Source organism: Parus major, chromosome Z (genome assembly GCF_001522545.3).
Source record: "Parus major isolate Abel chromosome Z, Parus_major1.1, whole genome shotgun sequence".
Lineage (NCBI taxonomy): Eukaryota > Metazoa > Chordata > Aves > Passeriformes > Paridae > Parus > Parus major.
This window is the reverse complement of record NC_031799.1, coordinates 10,761,301-10,772,725: the sequence shown is the minus strand read 5'-3', so window position 1 is coordinate 10,772,725 and position 11,425 is coordinate 10,761,301. Positions and strand designations below refer to the sequence as shown.

The 11,425-nt window shown below is 40.6% G+C and overlaps 1 protein-coding gene across 1 annotated transcript; it reads left to right on the top strand.

The window, feature by feature from the left end:
• Positions 1 to 550: 550 nt before the first annotated feature.
• CAPSL (calcyphosine like) lies at positions 551 to 11,101 on the top strand. Its single transcript, XM_015615590.2, has 5 exons — positions 551 to 658; positions 5,278 to 5,414; positions 6,255 to 6,432; positions 7,075 to 7,284; positions 9,974 to 11,101. The coding sequence occupies exons 2-5, from the start codon at positions 5,278 to 5,280 to the stop codon at positions 10,073 to 10,075; spliced, it is 627 nt and encodes a 208-aa protein (XP_015471076.1). The 5' UTR covers positions 551 to 658; the 3' UTR covers positions 10,076 to 11,101.
• The last annotated feature ends 324 nt before the right edge of the window (positions 11,102 to 11,425 follow it).

Genomic DNA, 11,425 nt, shown 5'->3' with positions numbered 1-11,425 from the left:
CCACCAGTGGGCCTTCAAAGTGGCAATTAATCATCAGAGAAAAAAACCATGCTGGTGAGGATTTCTTTTTTTTTGTGAATGACAACTGACAGTCTTTTACTTACTACTTTTTTTACTTTTTTACTTACTACTTACTTTTCTGTTATGTTTTGAGTTGAATCAGAGAGTTTTTTCAACTGTCTCAACTATGGAAGCAGAGAAACATGTTTTAAAAACACAACCTTGTACAAGGCCTCCAGGCAATTCAGCACTTTCCCACAGCCACTATCCCTCTGTCTTACTGCTCAGCAAGGAGCAGCACAAGGTGCCTCCCACTTGTCTCTGCTATCCAGCTCAAGCGGGCAGAGATGAGAAGAAAAGAGAATATTTTTAAAAGAGAGAAAATAAAAAAGTTATCAAAACCCCATATCAATTGTCCAGGGAAGCAAGCACAGCCTCCATGTCACCTTGGAGATCAGCTGGCAAACTCCAGGCTTCCGAAAAAGGGGGGGCCAAGGGCAGCCGGGTGTGTAAACAAGTAAAGCGAGATGGATAAAAAGCTTTGCATTAAGGCTGTGGCCCATTATCACTTCAACTTCTTGCTTGAGCCTGGAACGCTGTCCGAACCTCCTGAACACGTCTCCGTCCTGATTGGAACCCCGGCGATTCAAAAGAGAAGGTAAAGGATTTTTTTTTCCTGCGTTCTATCTCACAGCACGTTTCTCCGATCATCCAAGAGTAGTTAAATTAATTCTAATTAAATTTAACTGTTAAATCTAATATTTTTAATCTAATTTTTAAAAGCCTATTTTTTAATTTAAGTATCTAAATATATATGTATATGTCCCCCTCTCAGAAGGTTGAAGCGGGATGGTGCTGGTCACGATCGAGAGAGAGGTGGGAGGCTGCTGCAGAGGGGTCTGAGGGGCTAGGAAGCCAGATTCTTAACAAGGTGTTTAGATGGTTCTCAAATACTCCTGCAGTTTTCATGCTTTTAGTAATTTAATGAAATTATAAGAAGTAAACTAAATGTGTTCAATTTTTTAAGGGTACTTAATCTATTCTTAGATCCTGAGATCTTCTCCTCTGGGGTGGGTGGTGTGCTGCTTGTGTCTTTGGTCAGGACAGGGGCTTTCAGGAGCCTGGGCAATCCAGAGCTACGTACGGGACTCTGCCCATCATACTGTAGTGGCTTTTACAATTTTTATAGGAGGTTCTTGGGCTCAGCTGAAGGATAATATCTATACAAATGTCGCAGAGTTTAGACTGAATCTAACTCCTTCCAGGTTTAATCCTCAAGTGCAGAGGAACGTAAAGGGATCTGGTTGCTGAACAGCCTAAGATTCTTCTGGAAAAATGCAACCCAAAATTTAAGATTTTGTATTTGTTAGGAATAAATGCAATTATTTCTGTTTGGTCTGCACAACACAACATTACCTATAGAAAAAAACAATACTGACAGTGTGGGGTATTGCAATTTTTCATAGCCTAGGCTATTAAACATAACTCGCTAGAATTCAGAATGAAAATAAACACTGCTGGTTAATTTCACTGAGGGAGAAATCTGATAGTCTTGGATGAGATACACAAACGAAAAACATGTGGAATTACTGTTTTCACCTGTTATTGTTTTACTAATGGTATTCAGGTGGAAGACAATTGTACACTATGCAGGGAACTGTTATATTCAACAAACCTTGATTGCATCTTTAATTACTTCACATAATCCAAAAAAGAGCAAGAGCAAAATGAAAGGGGAGGAAAGAACATGTGAATTTGTGTGATTCCTACCTCCTTGCACAGATTTGGAGTCTTTTTTGTGGGGCTGCAGGCCCAGGCAAGCTGCAGCCATCGCTGCCCTGAAAGCTCTCTCTGACTTCCAAGGATTCAGGCGAACGTGCAGACAGCAGGTGGGGCACCCACACACACTCCAGAAAGGAATAATAGGCCCTCAGGGAAAGAGCAGGAAGGGTCTTCATGTAGTGTTCCAGGAAAGGTTTTTATTGTGGGAGGGTCTAGGGACGAGGACCCAAGATAACGGCAGGAACAGGATTAAATATGTAATTTATTATTACATATTGCAAGTGGGGTGCAAGGGGGTGGCACATGGGGCAGAGGGCCAATGCTGTAAGGACTTAGGAGGTGGTACAAAAACAGGGAAAGCAGCAACAGGCAACAGGGATGAGGGGCCAGAGAGACAGGGATGTGAGGTGGAGAAGTGGGAATGGGTAGCCCATGGGGAACCGAGAGCCAAGAACGTTCTGGAACTGGGGAAGGATTTAAGGGTGATATAACCCTTTATACCCTCAGATTTAAGATCTGAGTCTTTTACCTCACCACGCAGCGAGGTAACCCAGGAGCCTAAGGTGCTGATTTCTAGAGTAACTTTTTTGGTATCTCCTCAGCAGGCCCCAGGGCCTCCACATTTTTTTCTTACAGTACAGCCTAGGAAGGATTTACCTCTAACTTAAACCTGCAGCCAACAGAAATAAGAAAGTGGTATCTAAGTGTCACTGTGGACCAGTGTTGCATGTAACAGGTTTTATATTTAACTGGTTTTCTGTATTTTCTGGATGTATAAAAAGGGCTCTCAAATGCTTACTACCATGTGGCACAGGAAGCCAGGACCTGTTTAAGAGGCTTTAGTGTGATGTGAAAGTGCAAATACTTTACAAACAGACTTTAATTGCAGAGTTTTGTATAGAAACATGTTGTTGGTGATTTCGTTAATGAACATTATAGAGAATGCAGAGCTGCAAAGAGCAGCAGAAATATTTATTATTAGTGTTTTTAACCATGATACTTGGGAGTGAAAAAAGTGGGAATATCTTTACCTATGCTACTAGTGAGATTATTGGAGTGCTCTGACCCAATTCAGAAGGAACAATGGGAAAAATTGAAAAGTTCAAGAGTAACAGCAGAATTATCTGTTTATTATATTAAACATCAGGAAAATCATTTTGTACCAGGAGCCCTGAGCTATGCCTAATTACTAAGCCTAAGTGAGTTTAAAAGAGACCTTCAAGTACTTACATCTGGACACGTTTTAATAGGTAGCTCTTGAATCTTGTAAAAGAGAGTAAAGCAGCATCTAATATAGTAGAAATTCAGACTAGAAACAACTTCTATTAAAAGAAAAATTATTCAATACTGGAACAACTTTGCCTAGAGATGGTGAATTCTGAGGCAGAAATGCATATAGTTAGAGAAGTAAATTTTATTCTTACTGCAGAAATTACAGAGGATTGGCCAGTTTCAGTGGCTTTTATTGAGGTTCAAGACATCGTTACAGATAGCAAATCAGATTATCCCTCCCTAGGATCAGTTCACGAGACTTACTGCAATGATCATCTGATGCACATTGCAGTATTCTGGAAATGACTTCACTGAACCCGAGGCAAGGAGACACTACACTCTTTTCACAGTGTGTGTTTGTGTAGATTTTTGCAAGGTGCAGTAGACACGAATTATGTCCTTGCTGGTCGCAGTATTTGTAGAGCTCCATAAAGACAACATAGTGTAGAGAGAAGCACACTGCACAATGATATGATTGCATCATGTACTCTGTATTTAGATGAACAGTTATACACATATATTGTTATACATCTATCTATCTATCTATCTATCTATCTATCTATCTATCTATCTATCTATCTATATATATGTTGTTATATATATATATATATATATATATGTATACACACATATATAGATATATATAAGCAATAGTACATTACTATATAATGTAAATATAGTTTGCACTGTGCTTATGTAACCTCACTGTATTTTAAATTCTTTCCAGCTAAACATTTCTCCTTAAGGACAGGTCATTGTTTGCAAAAAACATATTTGGCTGCTGATCTCACACAGCTGTGAGATCTTCCTGATCACTGGTTAATGAGTTCCCAGAAGAACTTTGCTTGCTCTGTCTGAAGCAAAGGCCAAAATGCTCTATTTTTTACCTCTCTAGACTTCTACAGTAAGTTAGTACTGAAACCATTTGGGGAGTACAAAACTATTTTATTTTTCTGTTCTTCAAAGCCCAGCTGGAGTCATCTGAAGTGGTTATAAAATTCAGCATGTGTGGCATTACCAGCAGTAATAGCCAATGTTCTGTAAACAGGAGTGGAGTTGTTAAGATGAAACAGTTTAATTCCATGTTTCTCAGAAGTTTTGTCTGACCATTTCAGTTCACACTTTTGCACATGGAATGATAAAGGGGTTGGAAGTGCCATGTGCCTCACAGGGCGGCTGGGCTTCATCTCCTCATCCCAGGACTGTCTCAGCAGAGCACCAGTGGCTCTCTGAGCCTAGAGCTCTGTTGTAACTTTTGTGATTCTTGAGTGCCCTGCTCCAGTGGTGCTTGAAAGGCTGGAAAATATTTTGCGAGGCTTCATGACCTGCTGCAGACCATCAGCCAGGCTATGGAACAGCAGTCTTGGCCCTGAGCATGTGCCCAGGATTCATTGTGGCCGTAAAATATCAGTATGGGCATGGGCAGTCCCACTTTTCTTAGCACTAGGCACAAGTAATCCCTGTGGGAGAGGGAGGGGGTCTCTGCTAGCCTGTGCATGCTGCTCTTGGTGGTGCTATGCAGCACTGTAGAGTCAAAAGCTAGTTTTCCCTATTTGTATTCCGCTGTTTTCCTCTGAGGGAAGCTGGAAGGCCTTTGTTGTCAGTATATGAAATCCTAAATACATAGGATAGGGTGCTAAATACAGTGAAAGTTTAAGGTTTTAATTTGTTCTGCAGTTGTGTTAAAAAAGGAGTAGGTGTTATGTATGTGCTGTTGCTCAGACATGCAATGGGAGAAGTCTCTGCTCTGCAGATTTGGGGTCTCAGTGGACAAAAAGTGAATCAAAGTTAAAAGTCCCCAGCCAGGGTAATTTTTATCTTTCTGTGTTCAAATGATAGCTGAAAACCTGGCCAGGTGGAAGAGGCTTGGCAAGGATGCTGTGGACACAGAAGGAGCCACACACTCCTGAGCGCACCCACCAGCTGTCACAATATTCTCACACTGTAGGCAGAAAATTCTTACATACACTTTCCTCCCTTCATCTGGATTAATCACAGGGTGATTGTCTGAGCCCTTCTTTCGTGATTGGTGGCCTATATTGTCAATTTCTCTTTCTGATAGAAGGATATAAGGAAAAGGAAATAGAGAGTCAAAATAGGTTCTCATGGAAGAGTTGCTACCAGCTTGCAAGTTAGGAATTTGGGGTGCTTTGTATGCAAAGGCAAGTTTAAGCGCTATGTCTGAATGTGAATCCATGTCACATCAGTGTTTTGGTCTTCCAGATGCCAGGCACAGCAAGACATGACCAAGAGATGGCAACCAATGCTAGAAAAAGGCTGTCCCAGACCACCGACATTCTTGAAAGACTTCGTCTCCAGTGTTTAGCAAAGGGTTCTGCAGGCATCAAAGGACTTGGCAGGTGAGTATGCAAGATGTCAAACCCATTATTCAGCCTTACAGTTTTAGCTGCAAGAGGCTCACACCCTAAACAGGGGCCAAAACTTGAGTCTCCTCATTTCAGTGCAAATGCCACAAGCCACAAAATCTGGCATTGGGGCTCATGTGTTTTGGGACACAGGACTGACCTGCTCACCTTTTGAAGGATTGAAGACTATGAATCCCTCATGAGAAAGTCCTTCTGTGGGACCCAGAACAAATCCTGCCAAAGAAAAGATAGGAACATTGACCATATATCTGTTTTCTAAAATTATATAAAGTATTTCAGCACTGGAGATTTTAAGCTTCCTTCCCTTTAGGGTATGATGCCCTTGTTGTAAATGTGTATTAGCTGTCTAGTTTATGTGAGGCACCTAAAATCTTTTTGCAAGCGTCTCCTAGGAAAGGGGAGTTGCATCACATCCTGAAATCCCTCCCAGGTCCCATAAACAACAAATGGATCCAGATGGTGACCAACTGGAACTTCATCTAAATGTGCAACTTGCAGAGGTCTATAATGAACAGGAATACTATGGCAGCCTTTCCGTTATTTAACTTCAGATATGTTGTATTCATGCACCCAATCTAAACAAGTCACCTCTTATGCCAATAAGTGTAGGGGGTTTGTTGGTTGGAGGGGTTTTTCATTAATTTATCTTTTTTTCTTTTTTTTTTTTTTTTTTTTTCAATTTTCCTTTGGAATACAGAATAAGGAGGAAATGTTATGCCAGTAAGGTGACTCTGCTTCAGTACTATGTTGTGCTAAACCACTGCAGCATTCTGTTTTCCTATATATTTTCCTCAAATTTCATGTTCTCCACAGGGTATTTAACATCCTTGATACCGACAATAGTAAAACTCTTGATTTCAATGAGTTTCTGAGAGGACTACAACATTACGCTCTGATAATCAATAAGGAAGAAGCGCGGGAGATTTTCCAGGCATTTGATAAAGACCGCAGTGGAACAATTGATTTTGATGAATTTCTTGTTACACTGAGAGTGAGTCTGGAATTCATGTTGTTACTGCATTATATTGATTAAAATATAGCAGAACAGACAAAGTAGAATAGAATATTTGCAAATAAACCATTGTGATTCTTTTTTTCAATTAACTGTGGCCTTGATTTAGATTCCTGTCCAAAACTCCTGTCCTGCAGTCTGGGTACCTGTGCAGTTCAGCCCATCAATCTCACTTCTTTGTTGGCCATTTTAAGATGCATCCCTTTATAACATTAACTTACTTAGGGAAGACTTTCTCTAATCCACCACAGTAAAATTTTGTCTGAAGTATCTTTGCTCTGCTGAAGCCTAAACAATTTAGATAGAAAATATTAGTACTTAGGGTAATTAGTAATTTCTTGTTGGAAATATTTAAAATAGGCAGATCAGAAAAGAGTTCTAGGTAGCATTTTCTCTCTTATTATCCATTTGCTATTGTATGGGTAGACACTGCGTAGTCTGAATCATATTGCTCTTTTGAGGATATATTGCCCTTTCTATCTCATGGACAGTGTAGACTATCACCAATATATTGTCCCATCTACCTTGGAAGTTTTGCTGCTAGCAACAGCAAGTACTTGAATTTGGAACTGGGCAAGTAGTTGGCAAAAATAAAATTATTCTGTTAATATTTCTTTACAGCCTCCCATGTCCAATGCAAGAAAAGAGATAATCATGCAGGCATTTGAGAAGTTAAACAAGAGCGGAAATGGTGTCATAACAATTGAAGACTTACGCGGGCTGTATAATGCAAAATATCATCCCAAATACCTAAATGGAGACTGGACAGAAGAACAAGTTTTTAAAGCCTTTCTGGATAATTTTGATTCACCCTATGACAAAGATGGGAAGGTAAGTGAAACACCTATTTGCAAGCCATGAAATCACCATCTGACTCAGAATTTGACTTAAGTTACCAAGTGTGGGAGTAATTGCAGTACCAAGCATCCATTTACATCACATTTATATGGAAAATCAAAGTAGATGGATAACCTGCGTACAGCACCCCTGATACAGCTAGCTTGCACATTCTGAGGCTAAGGGGCTCTGCAGGTGGTACAAGGGGCAGTTGTGAGATTGTATTAAGGTTTGTAGCTTTAATAATCAAATTTCATAGATTATACTAAGTACATCTTCAGACTTCCCCACAAAATAGCTGATTTTCAAGACCCACATAAATTGAGAGATTTTTCACTTCTTAGAAGAATAAATACTAGAATCCTGTTCAAAAGCAGGTTCTCTGCTTTGTTAAATAATTTACAGTTAGTTCTTCTGCAGTGTAATTATTGAGACATTTGGCTTGGAAATCAGTCCCTAATAGAGACACAGATTTATCTACAGGGAGCTGGAAGGAGAATGGGGATGGGGCTACTGCCATGGGCATGTACCCTGAGGAGCTGGGACAGAGCTGGGAGCCCTTCCTGCACTCTGGCTCAGCTCTCTGGTTCAAGTGCAAAGCCTGGACACGTTTTGTGATGGACTTATACATCTGCTTTGGAACCTTCTCTGAGCCAAGCATGTTCTCCTTCCTCTTGCTACGTGTCTTCAGACTTCTTTGGTCTGAACTTACATTGTTGACCAGCTCAGTGCAATCCTGTATCTCCATGGTTCTCATGGTGATATTCTCTATCTGAGCAGCTAGTCATAACAAACTAGGCTGTAAGTTTTTATCAGTGCTTTGTGGAATGTTTTTAACACTCCTGACTCTCCAGCCTGCACCTGGGTTTTCAGGACTGCATTGTCCTTGTACCTATCTAATGCTCCATCTGAATCCTTCACTTGCTTTGTTCCCACCACTCAGGCCCTCAGTGTAGAGAGGTGATGGGTTTTATCTGCTTTGGGCATGAATTTTCACTTAGTAGAGCTCAACTTCATCCCTTCTGCTGCAGTGTCATCCTCAGAGATACCAGTTCGGAGCCAGCTATCCCTTTCCACCTCTACAGCAGTGGTGACATCTAGCAAATTTCAACCAAAATGCTCCTGGTTTTTTGTGCTGAGGTCATACACGAACACATTAAATGAGTCCCCATATTGATATTTTATGAGTTCAGTGTCTGAGCATCGACCTCTTGTTCAGCAATTCCGATGTTAGCTCACCTGATTAGTTTCTCCTGAGAACAGACTGTGACTTTCCTGAATCGGAAGACACTAATGATACTAAATATCTAATTTTTTTTTAGCAGAAATGCCTCAAGGCTGAGCATTTGCTAGAAAGGCCCTCTTCACCATGGTCTTGCTGGGTGCCTCTGAAATAAGCAGTTTTAGTGAGACTTGTAATCATCTTATGATAGTACAACAGTCTGAAGTGGTCCTTTCTCCCTGTTGTCATGTTTTTCTGAGTTCTCAGTGTGTGTCTTAACACACAAGGCAATCAGAGCAGATATCATGGAATCACAGAACATGCTGAGTTAGAAGGAACCAGGATCATCAGGTCCAACTCCCAGTCCTGCACAGGATACACAGAAATCACACCATGGGCCTGAGACTATTGTCCAAATGCTCCTTGGACTCTGTCAGGCTGGTGCTGTGACCACTGCCCTGGGGAGCTGTTCCAGTGCCCAAACACCCTCTGGGGAAAAAACTTTTCCTGACATCCAGCCTAAATCTCCCCTGACACAACGTCATGACTTTCCCTCAGTTCTTATCACTGTCACCCTAGAGAAGGGATCGGTGTCTGCCCCTCTTCTTCCCCTCATGAGGGAGGTGTAACTGCTATGGGGTCTCCCCTCAGTCTCCTCCAGGTTGAACAGACCAAGACACCTCAGCCACTCCTCACAGGGCTCCCCCTCCAGACCCTTCACAATCTTCTTGGCACTCCTTTGGACACTCTGCCATAGCTAAATGTATTTTTAATATTGTTTTGTATTTTTGTGCGTGATGTTTATTCAAAGAATGATCTACATAATTTGAGAGTTAAGGCATCACAAGAGACATGCACAGTTTTTCTGTTGGCTAATTTGATTAGTTATTTTTTTAATGGTCATTTTTAAACCTCAAAATACCCATGAAAGCTATTCAAAACTTAGGTATTCAAAATAATATTTGCTTCATTAAGGGAGACTTGTTTAGAGCAATAATATTTTCTCTCTATGGGTGGATATGAAATTCCAATCTGTCTCTGAATTACATCAGAAAACCCACCCACTTTATTAATAATTTTTCAAATAACCAGATTATAGCATCCCTGGAAAAAAACACATAAAAAATTTGTCTTCTTAGGCAGCAGTGATTTTAACTTCAGTTCCTGGTAAGGTTAGTTAAACTTCACATGTTTCATCTCCATCCAAGTGTTATGAAGGTCAAGAGCTCTTTTTTCTAGCAAAGTGAAATTAAGCAGATTTTAAGTGTCAAATTTAAGTGTCAGTCCTGTTGGATTCCTTTTTGTTAGAAACCACATGAAATAGCAGATGTTGAGTTTCATTAAGAGTTCTTCTCAATATGTGGTTTTTACATACAGCATTATGCAATTTATTAAAGAAAACCATTAAGCATTCAATAAAATCAAAGGTTCATTTTCCTATTTTTAATTTCTTTGTCTCAGGTTACAACAGAAGAATTCATGAACTACTATGCTGGAGTCAGTGCTTCAATCGAAACAGACATCTACTTTATCGTCATGATGAAGAATGCTTGGAAACTCTAATAATGCAGTTAAAGAAGCATGACTTTCCTTTCACCTTTTATAGGTTCCTCAGATTAAGTGTATGCACAACAACACCCTCCTGTTCCATAACAAGTTTCCAGTAACTGTGCCAATTACGTTCAATCTGCAAAATTAATTCCCAGATGCTTCAGTAGTCTCAGCCTCAGGGGATCAGAGCATAATCAGAGTAGATCTGGCATTTGGCCACCCCACACATCTGTCCTTTTTCTCTTTGCATCCCTGGTATGTCTTTTTTTTCTGAGATGAACTGCTCTTTTCTTTTCTGGCATCTGCAGTAGGTTGCTGTGGCTCCTGAATGCTCCTCTTGCAATACCAGATACAGTTCTGTTTGGCAGAGGATGCAAGAGATGGAAACCAAAATATTCTGTAAGTGTGGTTGGACTGGCTTTTATAAATGGAAGTCTGTCCCAGGACGGTCAAGTAGACCTGTCAGCTGTAGCACTGCAGTACCTTTTGGCTTTGTGGGTCTCACTAGTGTGATGGAGCAACTGCTGATCTTGCTGCTGGGAACATGTGAGTTCCCAGTACCAGGAGGCTGGAGGGGTAATCGAAGAAGGGGAGACATGGACCAGGATAAATGCAAAATCCTTTGAAAAGCCCTGTTTATTTCTCTGTCTCACAACTAAACATATAGACTACTTTCCTCTGTTTCAGGAAAAATTTTCCATGTTTCAACCCCCTGTACAGATTCTTATAGATTTTCACACTCCTCCTCCTGCTTGAATTCCTTTCTTTTTGTACTGTGAGATAACTTTATTCTTCAAAGGGGATACATGTGCTACAGCATTTTTTTCTCTCTATTACTGCAATGTTTTCTGACCTCGTGGCTGTTGCCTGTACATACTTACACTGAAAGTTGTTTACTACTTACTTGAATTTGCACTGTTTTATGACCACGAAATTATTTCAGGGAGCTTTCTGGGAAGTGAAGAACTCATAACTTTCATATCTGGTCGTCTTCTGTTGTGAATAAAGACTGGGAACCTACCCTTCTTGTCACACCAATCAGGCTGTCTCAGTTCATCTTTTGTCCTTCGTTGTCTCGGTTTTGGAAGACAGGTGTCTGCTAGGGAGGGCAGGAGCTGCCCTTAGAATGAAAATGTAGACCCCCTCCCTCAGAATTATTATAATTTTGAAATCAAGGGCTCTCAGGCAGAGATCTGGGGAAAGAAATAACAGTTCTTTACTAGTATGTATAACAAGGCAAACAAACAACAATAACTACAGCATTAGCAAGAAGACAGAACGAGGGACCCTGTGATAGCTTTCTCAGCTGAGATGGGAAGGGATGGAGGAGAGGCTTTGTTTCACAAACCCCCTCAGGCAGTC